The sequence below is a fragment of the Solanum lycopersicum genome, chromosome 1 (assembly GCF_036512215.1).
Source record: "Solanum lycopersicum chromosome 1, SLM_r2.1".
Lineage (NCBI taxonomy): Eukaryota > Viridiplantae > Streptophyta > Magnoliopsida > Solanales > Solanaceae > Solanum > Solanum lycopersicum.
In genome coordinates this window covers 73,134,653-73,158,495 of record NC_090800.1, presented here as the reverse complement: position 1 = coordinate 73,158,495, position 23,843 = coordinate 73,134,653, and the positions used below count along the sequence as shown (strand labels likewise).

General features: G+C 27.4%; 1 protein-coding gene across 1 annotated transcript; it reads left to right on the top strand.

Annotated features, from left to right (window-relative positions):
* The first annotated feature begins 15,956 nt into the window (after nt 1–15,956).
* On the top strand, nt 15,957–20,217 carry DXS (1-D-deoxyxylulose 5-phosphate synthase). Its single transcript, NM_001247743.2, has 10 exons — nt 15,957–16,333; nt 16,800–16,928; nt 17,016–17,180; nt 17,275–17,425; nt 17,748–18,019; nt 18,105–18,378; nt 18,650–18,957; nt 19,076–19,357; nt 19,459–19,743; nt 19,830–20,217. Exons 1-10 carry the CDS (start codon nt 16,190–16,192, stop codon nt 19,977–19,979), a joined length of 2,160 nt encoding a protein of 719 aa, NP_001234672.1. The 5' UTR covers nt 15,957–16,189; the 3' UTR covers nt 19,980–20,217.
* Nucleotides 20,218–23,843: the final 3,626 nt, after the last annotated feature.

Below are 23,843 nucleotides of genomic sequence, written 5' to 3'. Positions count from 1 at the left end.
TATGTCCTCACTTTATCATATAGTGAAAATTATAAATTGTATTTGTGTGATTAAAATTGTATTACATAACAACCAAATATATTTTTCTTTTATTCATATTACAAAAATATTACTCATTGCATCACAATATAATCTAATCATACATATGAATACAATTAAAAAAAAGAGACAAATTCTGAAAAAAATATACAAATTGACTGTGAAAGAAATAGGATACATCTAAGTTTAGGAAATACAAATTAAGTTGCACACCTACTGGAATTACTATAAACTAAAGAAAAATACACTCTTCTTTATAAAAATATAAATGTTGAGTAAAAGAAAAATAATTGACAAACAAAAATTAATATGAATACAATTTTTGCAACATTCTTCTCTATTCTCTCTTTCTTTGCAACCTTCTCCTGTGATTCTCTCTTTTTTTTTCTTCTTCTTCTTTACGAAAGTGGATTTTTGCTCTAAAATCTGATCTAATGAAGTCGTGGTTGGATATTTAAAAAGTGATTTAATTAAATTTATTTCAACAAAAATTGAGTATTATCAATGAAAATTTAAAAATCGATACTATAAATTTGATGAACAAGTAGGATGATTCTCTCTTTGGTGTTTTTTTTTTAAAAAAAAAATTATATATAGTTTTGAATTTTTATAACTGATGAAACTTTTAAGCAATTGTTCTTTTTTCAAAAATTCTCTCACCTAAATTTCTCCCTTTCTTTATTTATAGCAATTGTATTCTTTAAATTAAAACAAATAATAAAAACTTCAATAGATACATGATAAATTAAAAATTTGATATTTTTACTAAATATTGAAAGTGTTGACAATCAGTCCTGTTAAATGTTAAAATATTGACATTTTAAAAAAAATTGCTAAATTTTGAGTAATAAGTGATGATTTAGATTATTTTGGTTAAGGAATTTTGAACCAATAATCATCTTGTATAACTTCTGCCCTTTTAAGTAGCACATTTATGGGCCCATACAAGCCCACATGCAAAATCTCTGCATAAATAGCACATAGATTAAATTTAATAAGTCTCCTTAACTAATTATAATTTGCCTACTTACATTTTATATTTATAGTTTCTATTTTTATTTGTATATTTTTCTTATCAATAAATAAACGCGGTAAGTATATAGAAATTCTATATTTATACAGTTAAAATTTTTTCAGAATTTATATAAATCAAATGTATCAATAAGTCATATACAAACATGATAAACAAATCGTATACAAATAATAGGATAAGCATATAATATACAAATTCTGAATTCATATAATTAGGAACAAAATCATACAAACTCTAGATTTATATAATTAGAAACTGAATTATACGAATTTCGAACATTGCCTACTTAAATCTTATTATATGTTAGTGGCAGAAAGTAATTTTTTCAAACTATAGTTATATTAAATAATTAACTAGTATATATTTATTTGGTCGTGTAATTTCCCTTCCCTATTTCCTAAATTCAAATAACTTAATATACCAAAATAGGGGAAGTGTTTGTATCACAATTGTGGTACATCTAATACAGAGAGACCACACATTGATCAGTACCCCTTTTGTATTGGATTTCTCACCAAAGAAATTTCCCTTATTATAAAAAAGCCTACAAGTTAGAAGAAATGTATCTTATAAGAAAGGTTACAATCAATTAAATGTATAAAAATATATAATTCGAGTTACATTTTTTCCCCATATATATTTAGCAAAATATATATAGTATTTCTTTAAGGATTTCAAAACATTATGACACTTGCCGCTTATATTTCATAAAGAAGAGGTCGTATCGTTTGATTGAAAACATGTTATTTTGAAATTATTTATCTCGATATAAGTTATCCTTTCATTATTAAGATATAAATAGTAAGATAATTAATCCTAGAATTAATATGTAATACCTTAAACTAAATAAAGGATAAAATAATCTTACATTTTATCTTTGAAATTGTTATATCTTATACCTCATATTAAACATTAATCCTAGAATTAATACGTAATATCTTAAACTAAATGAAGGATAAAATAATCTTACTTTTTATCTCTGAAATTGTTATACCTTATATCTCATATCAAACGAAGAACTATAAAGGTCTTATTAGTTTCTATTATAATAAAAAGAATTATAATATGTGTAAAAGGAAGTCTCAAAGACAAATATCTATTATATATACATATGCTATATATTATGATAAAATTAGGTCTGTATAGTATTCTTGTTAAATGAGAACCACATAATAATTGTGAGTTGTTTCAAATGGCGTTCTCCACTTTAAAAAGAAAGTTTTGCATTTCTAGTAGTACATCATTAATTGCTTTGTTTTTATTTTAGCTTCCATCAATTCTTCAAATATCAAACAAAGAAGTAATTTGGTACTACATCACTTTCATATTATTTGATTTTTATTGATTTGGTATATACTTTTCAAAATATTTAAATTTAATTGTTACAATTTTATATAGTTATTTAATATTAAGAAATTGTTTGATAAGATGTGTTAATATTCTTTGCACAAAGGACAAAAATCACACACTTTTAAGGTAAAATCATCATTTTGTCTTTTATAAGTTTATAATTACAAAAATTTCTCAAACTGATACAATAATATAAGTATGATACATTAATTGTTAAGTAAGATACATTACATTTTATTTATGATACACTAATCTGATGTACATTTTATACATGATACACTAATCAGATGCATGAGATACATTAATCTGATGCGCTAGATACATCAATCTGATGCGCGTGATACATTAAGTTGATGCGCTGATATGTTAATCTGATGCATGAAAAAAAGAAATTTTAAATATTTGAAAAACTAATAGGGAATAATGATAATTAGAAAATTTAAAGGTGAAATTTATATCTTTTATTCATATTTTTTTATAATGTCTGGCCCCACTGAATCATGATAAGAACCATGCATGATAATGAAAGACGAGATACATAGTCAAGTCATATGGAGAAAAGTGGAAACATATCAATATAATGACATTATACTTAAAACCCTATAATATATTCATCATATAATAATCACATAGTATTAAAGCAAGACAGAAGTTGCTCTTGCTCTTGAATGATATTAATTATATGTTGTTTATCATGAGTTATGAGGATTAATTATCGGGAATTGACTCATAACAATAATTTCTATATTTTGTAGAATCATTAATTTTTGTAAAACATCAAAGGATATTTCACTGAGAACTATCATTTTCTTTTCATCGTTATGTCATTACTTGTTTCATCATCACCTTGACTAGTTTGCTTGGTGATATCTCCAACATTAATAATTTGGAATTGGATCAACATTTCGATTGTACGTTGGTTAGTTATTGAAAGAGGGTTGATTCTTTTTTTTTAACATCAATCCCAGGCAGTCTACAATTCTTTGCAAACTTTAGCTTTACGCTCACACGAATTTGACTAACTATAGAAATTTTTTACTTAGTTTATTTAAGCAACAATAATCGTAACAACACAGCCAACGTAAGAGAACTCTTCCCTACCTTTTATTAATAATAAATCAATAAAGGATAAGACTTAACAAATTCATCTGAGGCCAGATTCGTTCCTCTTTGCTTTAGACGAATTTCCACCATTTATAAAATTTCTGTACATGGCAGTTACATGGGATAGTTACAAACGGCAGTTAAAAGCGACACCTGTCCGATACTTGTTTTCACATAATTTAAACTAATGTTTCCAACAGCTATAATTCGAACAGATAGAATATAATTCAAATTACATCCTTATCCAAACGAAATAACAATATTCTAATACTTAAAATATTTCAACCTACATTTCAACACTAGAATATTTCAACCTACTTCTAACACTTAGAATATTTTATCTGTCCTCCAACACTTAGAATATTTTATCTGTCCTCCAACACTTAGAATATTTTAGCTGTCCTCCAACACTTAGAATATTTTATCTGTCCTCCAACACTTAGAATATTTTAGCTGTCCTCCAACACTTAGTTTTATTTCAGCAATTATATTTTGATAAACGGTTTGACCAAACAACAATTACTTGATTGACTTTCCTTTCCCGTAAACATGTTACGTGGACGAACTTTCTAGTTTATCCAAGAGAAATCAGTAATCAACTATGATAGATATTAAAGTAATTATCATTACAATTTTTATGAAGTTGATTACCTCTATCTTATCATTATATATATATATATAAAAGAGAGAAATACAGATGAAGTAATGTGAGACCTCCGTATGTTTTCTATTCTTATTTTTTAATCCTTTTTTATTTTTCAATTATTTTATTTTGTAAATAATCTCCTTTAACTCATATATGGTTCTATAAATAAATTCGTAACTTTCAATTATTTAACGTACAAATTTGTAACAACTTAAAAATCATCTTGATAAAATTTATTTTGAGGTATATGTACCTCCCACTATAATTGCCTTCTTTATTAGAGTTTATAATATATATAATATTCATGTATTGTTCCTTCTTTAATTTTTATAATTCTTGATTTGTTATAAAATCAAGCTTATAATAACATAATCATAAAGGTAAGAAGAAAACAAGATAAGTAGATAGAAGAGAAAAATTTTCTTATTATTCAGTTCAAAGGTCACCTTGATAAATGTCAAATTAATAGATACATTGTTATCCACCAAGGTTCATATCACTTGAAAATACATATCCATAATAAGAATAAGTTACCTTGGAAATACACATTCATGATAAGGATAAATTCATGAATTATCTTAATGGACAATCCACTTAGTTCAATGAATTTATAGCATGATTAAGTTTTTAAAATTTTTATAATTCGATACAATCAACTTTTTACCTCTCACTATAATTAACTTCTTTACTAGAGATTTAATATATATATATATATATATGTATATATATGTACATATATATATAAAGAAAGTATTGATATTCACCTTCAATTTTCATAACTATTCTTAATTAATTTTATTAATATGTAGTAATAATGAATTAAGAGATGGGAGATTAAAAGACAAAAATTAACATATATATTTCACTACCAAACTATGCATATTTTATTTGTGCTTAGGAAATGCTTCAACATAATTTTTACTGTATTTTAAATTATTATTTTTTGAGTAGTAGAGATTCATCCAATGAGATCATGTATTAATGAATATTTATCTTGATTACATTTACTTATATATATTCTAGTCTTTGTAAAACTTCTTTATAAACTAAGATTTTATATATTTTTACTTCATTACTATTTTTTTTTATCAACATCTTTTAAACTTTAATGATTCATGATATGTCATTTATATCGAGAAACTTGTTACATAGAACAAATTTCTTCTTAAATAACTTTATAAACTCAATTTTAAATTCATAAAAATAAATTATGCTCCTATTTTATTTTAATTTCTTTTATGATGTATAATTTTCTTAGATTAACTTTGTTCTAGAATATGATTAATGATCGTATTGTGTAACTTTGAAAAATAATTCAAAGTTTACGACTCAATAATATTGACAAAAGTTAATTTCATAATACGATTATACTCATGTTAATGCATTTGAAATAATTTTTATGAGTAGTGTAAAAGTCAACTATTCACTAAGTAATTGTAATAATTTAAGTGTTTCTTATAAAAATTCATTCAAGTAAATTACTAACTTCTTTCTATTTAATGGTGGTTGGTAGTTATATAATTCATATTTCCCTCTCTTCTTTTTTTTTTTTCTAAATTTAATTTTATAATTATTTTATATACTAGATAATTCAATATTATTAATTGATGGTCCATCATTTTTTTTAGCTTCTTATATTTTGTTTATTATTCTATATCATATACACACATAACATTACACATATATTAAAAGATATGGTACTTTTAATAACAAACATTCATAGTTCTTTTCATATTTTCTATTAGCATTTTCATTTAATTGTTTTGGAGAATCTAATATCCATTACATATAAGAAAAAATCATTTAAAGAATAAAAAATTGATGTGACGCTTTTTTGTGGTCAGTATTTTTTAATTTCTTTCTTATTTTTTGGTCTTTTCTTCCATTTACTTATTGTATTAAAAGAAACTATTGAAGAAAATAAAGGAAAAAATAATGTCCAGCATATTAGCATGGTTATGCATATCCATAACTATAACACATAAATGTTAGAACTATAAGAAAAACAGATAATTGTTTAAGAGACAAAAATAAGTTTTAGCTAAATCATAATAAAATTTATGTCTTATCAAAAGGTTAACGATGATGATAGTGATACGATGGATAAATACGAAATAATAAACAAAAATCAGTTACTTGATTGACTTGATCAAATATCAATACATACTACTTTGATCAAATATTTAATCGTTTTTTTTTTTAATAAAAGTAGAATTTAGTACAAGATTGTCTTCTTGAAAGCCTTTCATATTAATTATATATCCTTATTTGGCCAAACATCAATTACTTGATTGACTTGCCATCCTTATAAACGGATAATCATCATAGACATTAATTAAAGTATTTAGAAGTTGATCATTAATTAATTACCCTTATCTTATAATTTTTAATTTCAAAAGAGAACATGACATTCTTTATTAGTACTAGTGTTACTTTATGCCCATCCTATACTGTTGTTAATTTAGCAAATTAAGTCCATTTAAGTTTTATGTAATTAATGAATAAACAGAGGTGGAGTTAACCTATGATATAGAAATTCACATTAATTCGATAACTTTTACTTAAAATTGATAAATATGTTAAGAATTTTATTAAATATTTATAAATACTTCATTACGAATCTAATTTTATATAAAAATCAGAATTAAATCTTAGATTCACTAGTTATAAGTTCAACAACAATTTGCTTCAAGACTTCAACCAAATGCTAACAATATATAGTATCCTAGATGGTTTACTTTATTGTGTCCCCTTTAACTTAATTAAAATTTAAAAAGTTTTTTTTCACGTTTCAAATATCATGAATAATTTTCCTTTTCCAGTTCATTTGCTATCATCAATTCATCATATATCAGTACAAGTTTTTTTTTTTTGAGTGACATACAGGTAAATCCGGTACGTATTTAGAATTTCGAAAAGAATAATATATCATTACGAAAAGATATATGTATCTAAAATATTAATCGGTTTGATCTTTAGATTTTAAACATTGAATTATTAAATATTAAAAATCATGGGTCCAAAATATATAATACTATTTCCTCTATCCCTAATTACTTATCTACTTTTAAATTGATACGTCTATTAAAAAAGAAATTGATATAGTAAATTTACCATTTTATCCCTTACAAAGTAGATGAATTAAAAACTTAAAGAGAAGTTCTTTCTTTTTCAAAGAAATTAATTGAGGATATAATAGGTAAAAAAAATTTACTTTCTTGTCAAAATGGACAAGTGCTTAGGAACAACTAAAAAAAGAAATGTGAATAAGTAATTAGAAACAAAGGAAGTATTTAGCTAGTTTTAAATTTTAATCATAAACATTTGATTTAATCATATAAAATTTTATAGTGCTAATTTGTATATAGAAAATTTTACAACACACTTGAGAATTTTGAAATATTTAAGAAAAAAAAAACAAAACAAGAATTAATTTAAACGTCAAAATGTTTAGAATAACAATTTAAAGATGTGTTAAAAGAAAACAAGATAGATATAAGATTAAAAATTTTATTTCATTTAAAAAAGTGCACTCAATTATTATCATATTATTATATGATTGCTTTGAACGAGGTTTCATACATATATAATTCTTTAAAAAAAATATAACACTAATAAATATGATTTAGAGAGAAAAACACGAGTTTACAATAACCGCGAGAACCCCTACCATACACGCCCCTAAGTAAGCACTAAGCACATTTACTTTACAAAATTTTCAACAATTATTTAATAATTTCGTACATTTTTATCCATATATATATATATATATATTTTTAAGTCCACAACTGCGTTATGGACCTAATAGTTATGAAAAGAATACTTAGAAGGATCGATCATTTTCCTGTCATTTGGGTAATCCGTATCAACTTAAATTAAGAAAAATATCCAATATCTTTTTATAAACAAAAAAGGCTAATTTAAGAAAATAATAATTATATAGTATTAACACATAAATTTTATTTTAAAAAGATAAGGAATTAAAAAAATACATCTAAATTATATCGTGCATTAAATAGTTCTAGCCATGAACAACAAGATTATCAATTCTGTTTAATTTATAACATCACATATCATAGTCGGTCGATTTTTTATACACGTGTTACAACTTAGAGAGGTAATCTTGACCCAAGAGAGATGTCAATCGTGACTAACTGGGCCCAATCGTGACTTTGGCCCAGTCATGATCAACACAATCATTAATTATTGTGTATGAGTAGTTGTTATGTGTAGGACCGTTCAAAATCAAACTGAAATTGATAATTCGAATCGAAAAAAAGTTATTGGTTAATAGTAATGAGTTATTGGTTTAGCAGTTCAAATTACAGTTTTGATTGTTTTTGTTATCGGATTATCATTTCTTAACGGTTTGAGGTTTTTTTTAAGGGAAAATTGTATAAAATAGCAAACTAATAACTTAAATTAAATTGAATAGCTAGGGTTTGATTTAATTGTGCTTCATAGCAAACATTGACAAAAATTTGCCAGGCGTCTCTCTCCCAGAAGTCTCGCTCGTCACTCTCCCATTCTCGCCTCTCTCGCTTTATACACAGAAGTGTATAATTTCTGTTTCTGTTTTGTATAAAGCGAGAGAAAATTGTATATACCCATGCAAAAATGTATATCTTCGTGTTATACACTTAATTATATAATTTACAAACATTTTACTTCAAATATTGCAGAGAAAAAGGCCAAAGAATTATACAATTGCGAATTATACAATTGCAGTGAAATACAATTTTTTTCTAGCTTTATACAACAGAAGTGTATATGTTGTGTTTCTGTTTTTGTATAAAGCGAGAAAACATATATCTTCTTGCTATACACTTATAATTATGCAATATACATACATTTTAATTTGATTCAACTGTATGCAAAGCTAATTATACAATTGCAGCGAAATAGGCCAGCGAATTGTACAATTTAGGCCAGCGAATTATACACTTTTATATGTATAGCGAATTATACAGTTTTTATGTTTGCTATGGAGCGCAATTATGCAAAGTTTGCTATATTATACAAATATGATTTTTTTGTTTGCTATATGTGAAAGTTGCTATTTTTTTAATAGGTTAACCGATAATCCGATAGTAAATTAAATAATTATATTTATACCATGTTGTATATTAAGTCCTTGACTTAGAGTCAGATTCCTACTTTTATTTCTGGCTATCTCAAAATATTAATTATTCTACAATGTAAAAGTGTTTGCTTTTGAGCAAGATGTAAATTGTGAACTCATGTACATGATTAATTCGATGTGTCACCTAAGTGATTTTCATTAATTTATTTTTGTGTCAAATCTTAACCGTTAAATCGATATACAAACCGATAACGATTAATAATCGATAAATCAATAACAGATAAGTCAATATTTTAATGATTTTATAACGATTAAGCATCTATATACAAAATGATATACAATAAGTCAAACTGATATACTTCAAAATTGAACCGAACCGAATCAAATGCTGACTGACACGCAGCCCTAATTATGTGTCAATTGTTCCTTATCAGATAAATGAAAATCTCTAATGAGTTTATAAGTTAAATGGTTCCACCTATCAAACTAGTGTTTTGAGTTGGGCCCTCATGTGTTTGGTATCAAAGTTGGTCTACTAGTGGTGGCCTAACATTGATATCAAAGTTGGTTTATTAGTGGTGGCCTAAACCCAAGAGGGGTGCCAACCATGAAAAATTAGAACAGTGGGATCTTTAATTGGGATCTTAAAGTGGGTAAGTATATAATTATGTGGATTTTTTTTTAATTTGAATTTAAAAAGATAAAAAAAATTGGGCAAGTTATTGAGATGGTATCATGTGTTGTTTGATTAAAGGGTATATAATGATTTGAAAGTATGACGGTAGGGATATATACGATCTTAAAGTATAATGAAAGGTATATACATACCATTTTTTATAATTCCAGGGTATATTTGACCCTTTTTTTTTTTTATAATTTGCATAAATCTCGTAGTGTCACTACAAAAAAAAAATAATTTTTAGTGGTAATAAACATTAACATTAATAAATAGTGCTGAAGTTTTTATAGATATTAGCTAGTTAAATGTCATTAGAATCAATGTCGCTAAAGGGTTAAGGACATATACAAAGAGTTCTAATTGTCACTAAAAATTAATTGTTGCTAATGATCATTTTTTATGTAGTGTGCAAAGAGTAACTTACATTTTATCCCTAGTTATTTTTTAATTACAATAATTCAATAAAAGTTGTACCTTCAGACTACATTAAAGAGTATCTCAAATACATTATAACATAAATCGGTTATATAATATGTGGGTCAGACACATTAAAAACCAGACCGGATACACAATATGTAGCTCGAACACATTATAAAATAAATCGAATACATAATATGTAGCTCGGATACATAAAATACTGACTCGACTACATTAATATGTAACTCGAATACATTAAGAGAGAAATAAGAAATTTTAAAGATTTTTAAAAATAGAAGAAGATATTGGAAATAAGAAAAATATAAAATATGCATTTCAATAATTTTTTCAAACAACAGAAAAATTACTTCTACTTCTATTTAAAAATAATTTTACAAATTTACCAAACACCTAATTTTTTAAAAAAATAATACTATTTTTTTCTCAAAAAATAATAATATTTTTTTCTTAAAACTAGTATTTGGAACACCGAAGAGCAATATCTAACAAACTCTTATTCTTCCATCTTACGTAGATTTTTTCCAGATATATGACCCACCATATTTTTCATATTTTCTATAAATAGAGCTTAATAAAATAGTGAATACAGTAGTAGCTACATTTTTTCCTGTGAAACAATGTATTTTTTCTTTATTGGGATAACTTTTTCTATTTGTCAATACATAAAAAATTTTAGGGTAATCAAACGTCAAACGTAGAATAACTATTTATTAATGCATGAATTATTTATATAGTTACGTGATGAATAATAATTTAAGAAACTTACTTTAAGATATATATATTTTTTAGGAAATTTTGAAGAAAATAACATAAATATATGATAAGTGATGATATTATATTAAGCTATTAATTCGATAGAAAAGATAATAAAATAACATTAAAGAATGTTATTAAATAATAATATATAATGAAAATGAAAATAATCTAAAAGTATTACGTCATACTAAAATTAAAAGGGTTAATAAATAATAATTACTTGACTAAACGTTAAAGAATAAAATAAAAGAAAGTTATACATTTTTCATTGTATAAAGCAATGCAAAACTAAAGAATGGACATATGCTTGATATTACGGGTGTACAGGATTGGGTTGGTTCGAGTTTTTTAAATATCAAATCAAATTATTTGTATAAAAATTTTATTGGTTCGAGTTTTTTAAATATCAAATCAAATTATTTGTATAAAAATTTTAAATTTATAAACCAAATTAAATTAACAAAATTTGGACTTTTTGGGGGTTTTCAACTTCGGGGTCGGTTCGAGTTTTTCAAATATCAAGCCGAACTATTGTGTCAAATTTTTAAATTTATAAATCAAACCAAATAATAAACCTCAAATTTTTTCAGTAAAGTTTGCATACAAACATATAATTTACTTGTGCTTCAAATATTTCTTTAGTCAAATCAAAATACAATTATTTAAGGTGTTTTTTAAAAAAATAACACAAAATATGGAATGATTATTGATGACGCAAAAAAATTCAACTACAAATAATAATGAAATTATCATGTAAAATAAATATTGTAAACCATGCTAAAAGAGTTACATTACTAAATATTTAAGGAAAATTAAAATTAGATTATGTCTTTTAATTATCTAAACCAATGTAAAATTAAAGAACAAATATTCAATATTATTGTCATATTTAGTGTTGAATTGATTTTTTTTGCATTATTATTTATTTGATTTTGATTTATATTTTATTATAATTATCAACATCTATTAACTATAATCTTTCTTGAACTATTCCAAATTCTAAGTTTTAAACTTGAAATGATATATTAAAAGATAGAACTATAAAATAGTATAAGAAATATTTTAAAATTACATCAAAGTAAATATTTTTATGTATAAAATAAATTTAAAATAACATATATAAAGTCGGGTTGGTTTGGTCTCAAATTATTTTTTCTTTATATAAAACCAATCCAATCCAAATATAGTCGTATTTTTTTTCAATACCAAATCAAGTCAAACTAAATCACTAATCAAATTTTTTTTCAAGTTGATTCGATTGACAATTTGATTCAATTTTCTGTTCGATTTTATAAATCCCTACTTAGATATTATTATCATTCCTCGTGTTCAACTCAATTTCTTTTGTGAGCATTTGTATTATATAATTTTGTTTCGACCTAATTTGTTTTATTGATATTTATGAGTAATAGAAATTATTGGACCATTAAAATTTCTTAGTTCAAGCTTGAAGTTATATGCTAAAAAAAATTAATAAAAAGAAAAAATTCTAAAAATATTTATAAATATAAATTACGACAATTTTTTACGCATCAAATACTTTTAAAAATTGTATACAAGTAAAGCAGGTTGGGATGGTTAGATTTGAATTTTTTTTCCAGATAAAACCAAACTAAATCAATTATGATAGTTTTCTTTTTTATAAAATCAAATCATGACTATTAGTTGTTTTTTCTCTCGAATTGACTCTAGTTATTAGTTTGGTGTGATTTGTTGATTGTTTTTATATACCCCATTTTTAAGGGTCGTTTGATTTGAAGAATAAAAAAAAGTATTTTAGAATAAAATGAGAGCACTATTTTATTTTGTATTTGATATTCATTTATTTTATAATTTTATGATATATTAGTTATGCTACGATCAATTATATCACTTATTTTTCGAATAACAATTTAATGTTTATCGGGCTCATGATAAAATATATGCTCTTCTATAATACACTTTTCTCAAAGTCGTTTAAGTAATGACAAGATTAAAATTGAAAATATAAATCTATCTCAACTTATTTAGTGTAAAACTAAACATTGTTATAAAATTAAGCTCAGAACATAATAAGTAGGAGAAAAAGACTAGATAAGTACATAGAGGATGAAAATTTTCTTTTATTCAAATATATCTTACAATGGTGAATGATATCTTTATTTATAAATTGAAATATTATCCCTAAAATCATCATATTAAATGCTCAAATTAGTAGATACATTGTTATCCAAAAGATACATACATGAATGTAAGCAGTTCATGAATAAACCAAATGGATGAATTATATTTCATTGGTTCTATAACAAACACATCTCTTTTGTTTTATAGCTTGTTTTATATCCAATTTTCGTCCAATAATCTACTAATAAAAGTTTATCTAAATTAGAAATTCTATCTTATTTAGTCCTAATATTGTGACAAAATGAAGAAGGCATTTGGAATATTTGGTTATGTTTTTTTTTTTTAAATATATTTAAAGTTGAAGGGATAGGAGTTGAGTATATGTGAGTTCATGATATTTTTTCATCCAAAATACCCTATAATTATGTTTCCAATATTTTAAATATTAAAATTTGGTGTGTTTATTTTGAAATATTATTTTATAGCTTAATAAGGAGTATAATTTTGGAATAAAATTTTGAAATACAAAGGAGGATAATGTGATACTCCTATGGAAGATAAGATAAGAGTAGGAGTCAATTGGAAGTGACACCACTTGCCATTGGGTGCTATATATATTTCTTTTAATAATGAGCTTTAAGCTATCTTACAACATAAATTTAGATTAATCTTTGAATATCAAAAGAAGATTGGAAAATTTATTTGACAATAAACTTTGATATTCAAATATTTCCAAGCTTTCAAAAATTAGGTCAAATTAATATTAAGACTTTTACTCACATGCCATTAAATTTTTGAGAAACATCAGATGCATATTCAAATATTAACTTTAAATTTCAAATCTATGACTAAATTAGAATCTTTGTCCATAAATTTAAAGAAGATTTCAAAATTATTTCTTGAAATATTTGTTTGACCGTAAAATTTGATGTTCAAATATTTTTGAACTTTTAAAATTAGATCAAATCACTTAACTTCATTTTTTTTTCTAAATCAGATGCATGTTCAAATATCAATTTTAAATTTAAAAATATATGACCAATCCTTGGTCATAAATTTAAAAGAAAATTTTAAAATTTTATTTACAAATATTTATTTGACCATAAAATTTAATGTTAAAATATTTTCTGAATTTCCAAAAATCAGGTCAAACCATTTTTTGGGACTTTTACATACAGAATTTCAACTTCTTTTCTAAATTAAATGTATGTTTCAAATATCAACTTTAAATTTTAAAATTTACTATATAAAAAAAATTTCGATCATAAATTTCAAAAAAAATAAATTAAAAACTTTATCTTCAAATATTTATTTATTGAAATATTTTTTGAGTTTCCAAAGATAAGGTCAAACCGATTTTAGGTACTTTAATTTGCATAACTTCAATATTTTTCTCTAAATATGCAGTTCAAATACCAATTTTAAATTTTAATGTTTAATCATAAAATTTGATATTCAAATATTTTATGAGACTCCAAAGACTAGGGTCAAGCCATTTTTTGGTACTTTACTTACATAACTTTATTCCCTAAATGTGCATGTTAAAATATCAACTTTAAGTTTTAAAATTAATGACCAAATGTAATATACATTTGGTCATTAATTTTAAAATTTTGTCTTTAAATATTTATTTGACAATAGAATTTGATATTCAAATATTTATGAGTCTACAAAAACTATGATCAAACCAATTTTGGATACTCTTACTCACGTAACTTTAATATTTTTTTCTATATATATACCAATTTTAAATTCTAAAATCTTTGAACAAATGAAAATCTTTGCTCATAAATTTTTTACAAAATTATTTTTAAGTATTTATTCGATCATAAAATTTGATATTTAAATATTTTCTAGAATTCCAAAGACTAGAGTCAAACCATTTTAAGGTACTTTCACTTACATAACTTTAGTTTTTCTTTTTCTTTCTAAATACGCATGTTAAAATATCAATTTTAAATTTTAAAGGCATAATACATAAATATATCATTTAACTTGACTTCAAATCACAGTTATGTCCTTCAACTTTGGGTGTGCATAAGTAGACACTTCAACTTGTATAAAATTAAACAAATAAACACATATGTCCTATATGTCATCCTACATGTCATTTTTTGTCCTACGTGGTGTCATACATGTAATTTGCCATATAGGACTCATTTATTTATTTAAAAGTTGGATAGTTAAAGTGACTGTTTGTTCATTGTGAAAGTTTGATGTTAAAGTTAAAATTTGAAGTCAAGTTTAGGTTCAATATATGCATTATGAAAATTTTAAATTTCGTGATCAAATGAGAATTTAATCACAAATTTTAAAAAAATTATTTTAATATTTATTTGATCATAAAATTTATCATTCAAATATTTCTGAGTCAAAAATATTTTTTGATACTTTCGCTTATATAACTTTAATTTATTTTCTAAATATATAATTTTAAATTTAAAATCTCTGATCAAACGAAAGCCAAAATTGAAAGGTGAAAAAGATTGTTTAAAGAAAAAAAAAAAAGAAGGTGACACAACCCTCCATTTCTTTCCTTCCCAATAAACAAAAAATAAATAAATATATAAATCCATTATCATCTTTCTATCTAAATGTGATTTCTGCTGACGTGGCCCAATAGAAAGTAGTGTACCTTTTTTAAGATTTGAGTTTCATATTCCTAGCTAAATACAATGCTTATATAAATATATATATGTACATATTCATACAAGTGTACCTTCACATTCCTCCACATTGGATCAACACCATTTGATCCTTTTTATCAAAGATTCATTTTTTTTTTCACTTACCCTCCAATTACATCTTCATAAACAACATTTTAGTGACAGTAGCACCAACACACCCCACTAGAATTTTCTTGAAGTAAACCCCTTTTTTCAAGAATCAAGAAACCACTTATAAAATTTGTGGGTTTTCATTGAAACAAAGGAAAAAAAACAGTTGAATTGACTAATCATGGCTTTGTGTGCTTATGCATTTCCTGGGATTTTGAACAGGACTGGTGTGGTTTCAGATTCTTCTAAGGCAACCCCTTTGTTCTCTGGATGGATTCATGGAACAGATCTGCAGTTTTTGTTCCAACACAAGCTTACTCATGAGGTTTGGACTTTTTTTTTTAAAATTTGAGTAAAATGCTCATGTTCTAGTTGAACTATTTTTTCCATGTGTAGTTGGTTGTACTAGTGTTTCTTGGTTTTCTTCTAAATGGTGGTCATTGATTCAGTCAATTTAAGTTTATTTGCTCGAGTCGAAGTCGAGATTTGAAGTTAAGGGGTTTTTATAGCTGGACTTAAATTAGTGTACAATAGTAATTGGACTATTTATTGCTATGTATGTACAAAAGTTATTGGGTTCTCGTGAACTCGTAAGTTGTGCTCTAGATCTTCCTTGGTGTAGTTGGAAGTAAATTTCTTCATTGGAGTTGAAAAGATACGTTTTTTATAAGCTGTCAGTATCTAGATGTAAAAAAATGATATATTTATTGACTTTAAGTGCATTTAACTGTCAGTTTGAGATTAAATTATACTGAGTTTGATGGCTGTTTTTGTATTGATTTATTATGAAGGTCAAGAAAAGGTCACGTGTGGTTCAGGCTTCCTTATCAGAATCTGGAGAATACTACACACAGAGACCGCCAACGCCTATTTTGGACACTGTGAACTATCCCATTCATATGAAAAATCTGTCTCTGAAGGTAGAATTTTTATGGCACTTAATTGTCTCCATGATAAATGAGTCAACAAATTATGTGCTTAAAGTTTCAAAATTGATTTTGATGTAGGAACTTAAACAACTAGCAGATGAACTAAGGTCAGATACAATTTTCAATGTATCAAAGACTGGGGGTCACCTTGGCTCAAGTCTTGGTGTTGTTGAGCTGACTGTTGCTCTTCATTATGTCTTCAATGCACCGCAAGATAGGATTCTCTGGGATGTTGGTCATCAGGTGATAATCTTGTTTTCTGATTAATATGGTTAACTTATTTCACTTGTGGGGTTAGTAGTATTCTCATTTTGATGATGTGTTCTGAATGTTGCAGTCTTATCCTCACAAAATCTTGACTGGTAGAAGGGACAAGATGTCGACATTAAGGCAGACAGATGGTCTTGCAGGATTTACTAAGCGATCGGAGAGTGAATATGATTGCTTTGGCACCGGCCACAGTTCCACCACCATCTCAGCAGGCCTAGGTATATATCTATTCCACCCTTCTGTGTGCTGAGTTCAATTCAAATCATGACTCGTGACACTTGAATCGATTCCCTCCTTAAACATGGATCGGCTTTGAACATTAGTGATAATTCAATTCATCTTGGTGTTTCATTTGTCAATATGAATGTAGGGTTTTTGTTTGAATTGATGTCCCTAGATCCACACAAGTTAATGTCACTTGGCATATGTCTGGCTCTTCTGGTGATATAAATCCATCATAAATGTACATTAATTATAACTCAAGTATAAAGTCTGATATTTAGTTATTCAGATATTAAAGTGGTTTCTTTGAATGATCAGGGATGGCTGTTGGTAGAGATCTAAAAGGAAGAAACAACAATGTTATTGCCGTAATAGGTGATGGTGCCATGACAGCAGGTCAAGCTTATGAAGCCATGAATAATGCTGGTTACCTGGACTCTGACATGATTGTTATCTTAAACGACAATAGACAAGTTTCTTTACCTACTGCTACTCTGGATGGGCCAGTTGCTCCTGTTGGAGCTCTAAGTAGTGCTTTGAGCAGGTTACAGTCTAATAGGCCTCTCAGAGAACTAAGAGAAGTCGCAAAGGTTTGCATACATATAGAAGGATTTGAACAAGGGTTTTATGAGTGAAGAAACTGAATTGGATTTTATGTGTTTGAAATTGTTGCAGGGAGTTACTAAGCAGATTGGTGGTCCTATGCATGAGCTTGCTGCAAAAGTTGATGAATATGCTCGTGGCATGATTAGTGGTTCTGGATCAACATTGTTTGAAGAACTTGGACTTTACTATATTGGTCCTGTGGATGGTCACAACATTGATGATCTAATTGCGATTCTCAAAGAGGTTAGAAGTACTAAAACAACAGGTCCAGTACTGATCCATGTTGTCACTGAGAAAGGCAGAGGTTATCCATATGCTGAGAGAGCTGCAGATAAGTATCATGGTAAGCAATCACTTATCCAGTTACCGTCACTAGACTGCTTGAAATCTTTAAACCAATACATGTGCTTCAAGTGTGTATCTCATTTGCACGTTTCAATGGATACTTTAATATCGAAATGATATTTTTGATTTGGTTCTATAATCTATCTTACATTCTGAATGTTCTTGAAAAGTCATTGGACATCTGTTTGTTCTGTTTTCCTTGTGTGTTTCACAAAGGTCATTCTAGTTATTATAGAAAGCACAAAATTAAATCTGTTTATGGGTTGCAGGAGTTGCCAAGTTTGATCCAGCAACAGGAAAGCAATTCAAAGCCAGTGCCAAGACACAGTCCTATACAACATATTTTGCCGAGGCTTTAATTGCAGAAGCAGAAGCAGATAAAGACATTGTTGCAATCCATGCTGCCATGGGGGGTGGGACCGGAATGAACCTTTTCCATCGTCGCTTCCCAACAAGGTGTTTTGATGTTGGAATAGCAGAACAACATGCAGTAACCTTTGCTGCTGGATTGGCTTGTGAAGGCATTAAACCTTTCTGTGCAATCTATTCGTCTTTCATGCAGAGGGCTTATGACCAGGCAAGCAAAAATGCCTCCAATTATTCTCATTTTGTTGAATATAGTGCAGTTTAAGTGAATGTTATGATATTACAGCCGAAAAACCCTTTAACTGAGTTCATGGTGGTTCTATATTCAGGTAGTGCATGACGTTGATTTGCAAAAGCTGCCCGTGAGGTTTGCAATGGACAGAGCAGGTCTTGTTGGAGCAGATGGTCCAACACATTGTGGTGCATTTGATGTTACTTACATGGCATGTCTTCCTAACATGGTTGTAATGGCTCCTTCTGATGAAGCGGAGCTATTTCACATGGTAGCAACTGCTGCCGCCATTGATGACAGACCAAGTTGTTTTAGATACCCAAGAGGAAATGGGATCGGTGTAGAGCTTCCGGCTGGAAACAAAGGAATTCCTCTTGAGGTACTTTTTAATTTCCACCATGCCTTTCATGCTGTCTGATATATCTATCAAACGATTGATTGATGATGACATTTGACTTTTCGTGTAAAAAACATATTCAGGTTGGTAAAGGTAGGATATTGATTGAGGGGGAGAGAGTGGCTCTATTGGGATATGGCTCAGCAGTGCAGAACTGTTTGGATGCTGCTATTGTGCTAGAATCCCGCGGCTTACAAGTAACAGTTGCAGATGCACGTTTCTGCAAACCACTGGACCATGCCCTCATAAGGAGCCTTGCAAAATCACATGAGGTGCTAATCACTGTCGAAGAAGGATCAATTGGAGGTTTTGGATCTCATGTTGTTCAGTTCATGGCCTTAGATGGGCTTCTTGATGGCAAGTTGAAGGTAAAACTCTCCCGAAGATATTTCATACCTTATATGTAGTATGCATTTGGTTATTACTCAAACTGTCACTTGTTTATTTTGTGCAGTGGAGACCAATAGTTCTTCCTGATCGATACATTGACCATGGATCTCCTGTTGATCAGTTGGCGGAAGCTGGCCTAACACCATCTCACATTGCAGCAACAGTATTTAACATACTTGGACAAACCAGAGAGGCTCTAGAGGTCATGACATAAGATGGAAGAAGCGTAGAAAGATATATAGTATATTGTAAAATATAGTTTTAGGTCATGACATAAGCAGATTAACATATACTTTATCCTCCAAAATATGTTTAAAGTTTCCATGGCTGAGTTCAAGCCCTCCTCTTAGTCTCCACCATGACTTATGATTAACTCATATGGTTTCTGATTGTGTAACCGGTTCTTGATTTTTCGAGTTATGAAGATGAATGAAAATGAAAGATTTTACTTTTAGAATGTGTGGATGAAACCATTTTCTTGAATAGTTAACTTTGTTATGCATGTTTGAAGAACTATTAGAAACTTGTCATGTAGTAACACACAAGAGACTACATTGATGGAAACTAATGACCTTTGATTGAGCATAAAACAAAGAAACTTTATGTAGAGACCACAAATGTATCTCTTTTTTTCAATAACAATCATATTCGAGCTTTACATTGTGTACTTGTTACCTCCTATCAGTACAAGTATGACATGATTCTAGTGATCACCAGGTCCATAACTGTATCTTTCTTTTGTTTCATTAACAATTATGTTTGAGCCTGTTTGCGAGCGCGTGATTGTTACACTGTGTACCTGTTACCTACTATCAGTATAAGTATGACACGACTCTAGTGATCACCAAGTCTACAAATATGACTTTTTAGGTACTTAGTTTGGTGGATGCTTGGCATAGGCAGACTTGTCAAGTCACTAGTGTTCTAGATGCATATATCAGTACTATTAACCATTCATTTGGTCTGTCCACTTTCAGATAATGGAATGAACACAAAAGAAAGAATCACTAGATCACTGTAAACCCTCAGGTTCTCCAACGTAGGGTAGGGCGTTTGAGCCGTTCAGATCGAATATAAAAATTTTGATTTTGAATATTTGGATTGGAGAAATTATAATTCAAATAAATTCTGATTGGATTGTTTGATTAATCAATTTGAATATTTTTTGGTTTTGCCTTTTGAGTTTTCAATGTATGACATAACAATTGACAACCTCAATTCTCCTAGTAATTCCCTTCTTAACATATATAACTTTTTATGGCTAACCAAGATTGATTACAACCTTCTACTCTTGCATTAAGCTTTAATTTATTTACTCAATATGAGTGATGTGAAAAAGCAAAAAATCCTATATTATATTCAATTTACTAGAAAATATCAAATTGATACCATTATAAATATAGCCGAAATGAAATGTATTACTAGTATTTTGCACATAAAGTATATGAGTAATGCACTATATTTAGATAAATCTAATATCCAATTCAAAATTCATAAATCTTAAAGAATAAAAATCGAAATCGAATCCATAATTGAAAATTTTAAATAAAAAATCTTAAAAGTTGAGATTTGAGATTAACCAGAAATTATGCCCACCCTACTCCAAAGTGCTCTGCCATCGGCTTTAACGTCAATTTTTAGGTTTTGCTGTTGGCCACTAATAAGTTCGTTAATTGCATTTCTAAATATGAGGACTAATCTAAGATACTGCAATCCACTCACAAATCACTAAAGATAACATTTTTTTTTAGTTTACTTAGATAAATAATTAAAGTTTGGATATATTAAAAGTGTCATTCTCGAATGGACTCTGCGCTTTTCGAATTTAATCGATGCTTTAATGTGAACTTCAAACATCAAATCGGGTGGAAAAATTTGGATATATTGGCTATTTGATGTGCTTAAACTTTCACTATATAGCGAGGGTCTATTAATGTACACAAATTTTTTTATCTATTACTTCTGCAAGATATTGTTTTCACGGCTTTTGAATCGGTTAATAAGATAATAATTGCTTCTGGCTAGAGTTAATTTCTTTTAGGTTATGTTTCACAGTCTACCTGAGTCATCATTGCTACTTATTTTACTTAATAAGTTTAATTCATCTTGTTGATCAAGAAAACCTTTAAAACTGAAAATGACACACAAAAAATAAAAAAATCTATAATTTTATACCAAGCAAAAGAGTTGAAATAATTCTTTTTTTTGTACAATAACATGTATAATACAAGCAAAAAGTAGAAATGAATACTTTAGTCCTCTAACTTATCCAAAAGTTGTCCTATACATGATTGGTTGTAATTTAATTAAAATAATATAATTTATGATGTAAAAGGAAATACCTATCTACAAAATATATACCTTAAACATTCGTTTGTAAATGAGGCATAGTTTAATTGTCTGAGAAAATCTCAATATTTTCTAAAATAAAAAGTTAGGTCAAGTTAGGCTTGTTGAAATAATCCTTTAGCTCAAAAGATATTTCTAAAATACAGCTCAGACAATTTTGTTTTCTAAAAGAAGTCAAGTTAATAAATAAACCATGACATAAAAACTAAAATCTTAAAATTTTCACTTTGACATACTATTTTGCTGTTGATATTGTGTAACACTTTTTTGTGTAAGATTAAAAATTCAAATACATAATATCAGAATTTTGAACACAATGATCTTATATAGAGATCGTTAGGATTACATACTTGATGAGGAAGACATTCATCAGTTGTAAATTGGTTTCTACCTCCTTGTCCTAACTTTATGTTACCATAACCGTCAGTGATGAAATTATTGTAGAGAATATGTGGAGGAAAGACCAATTTATAGAGGTTATGATTTAATCTGGTATGTCCATCAAGTAATCAATGTACGGACGAGATCTATTCCTTATTAAATACTATATATGGTATTACTTGGATTACAAGTAAACTTGGGTTATAAGTAAGAAATAATTAATAATAATAATAATAATTCTTACGTTCTCCCACGTGGCCCAATAACCATATAACACTAATATTTAATAAACATTAGTTTTGCATACAATAGAACTCTTCTATAATGTCCATCATACATACCACAATATAACAAACTACTAATCCGAGTTATGACGATTGTACATAAATTTTAAACTATATACTTTCTTCCATATACTACTACATTAGCAACTTATCATACTAGGTTTATAAGCTATAAAAACATATAACATTACGGTCCACAATAATGTCTCATAGAGACTCATCTTGTAATTTCTCAAAATAATAATGTGTACACCATTATGAGAAACAAGATATTTATTAATGTATATCAGAAACACATAATTTGAGCTTAGAGTGAAAACATCATAAATATATCAATCATAAGTACAACCAAGACCCAATCTTTGTTCATGTTCTTTACATGTCTTTGATTGTAAGCCTTTTGTTAACAGATCTGCACACATGAGATAAGTTCTAATATTCTTGAGTAACACTCTTTGTTTTCGAATTTCTTCCTTGACTGTAAAGTACTTTGATTCCATATGTTTGGAACATTTGGAGTACTTGTCATTCTTAGAGAAGAATACTACTCTAGCATTATCACAATAAATTTTCAGAGGATTGATAATGATGTTGACAATCTCAAGTCCTGAAATAAAATTTCACAATCATAATGTATGAATTATGACTTCATAACGTGCCATAAACTTTCTTAGCAGGTTTCATTGTTAAACAATTTATCAAAGATTTGAACATATAACTAATTTATTACTACAATCAGGGGCGAACCCAGTAAGCCAGACGAGGGTGCTCGAGCACCCATTGATTTCCGAAATTTTTTGTATATATATATATATATATATAGAAAATATGATACATATGTTATTAAAATTTAAATGAGCACCCATAGAACAAAAGCAGCTGTGGTGAGCTGGTTTAAACCTCTGCCATAAGAGGCGTGCGAAGCCATTAGCGAGTGTTCGAATTTCGCCAGTAGCATTTCTTTTCTTAAATTTTTTCCAGCAAATTTTACACCTGGAATTGAGCACCCACAACCTTTAAATCCTGGATCCGCCACTGACCATAATTTGCTTGTTCCAACAATA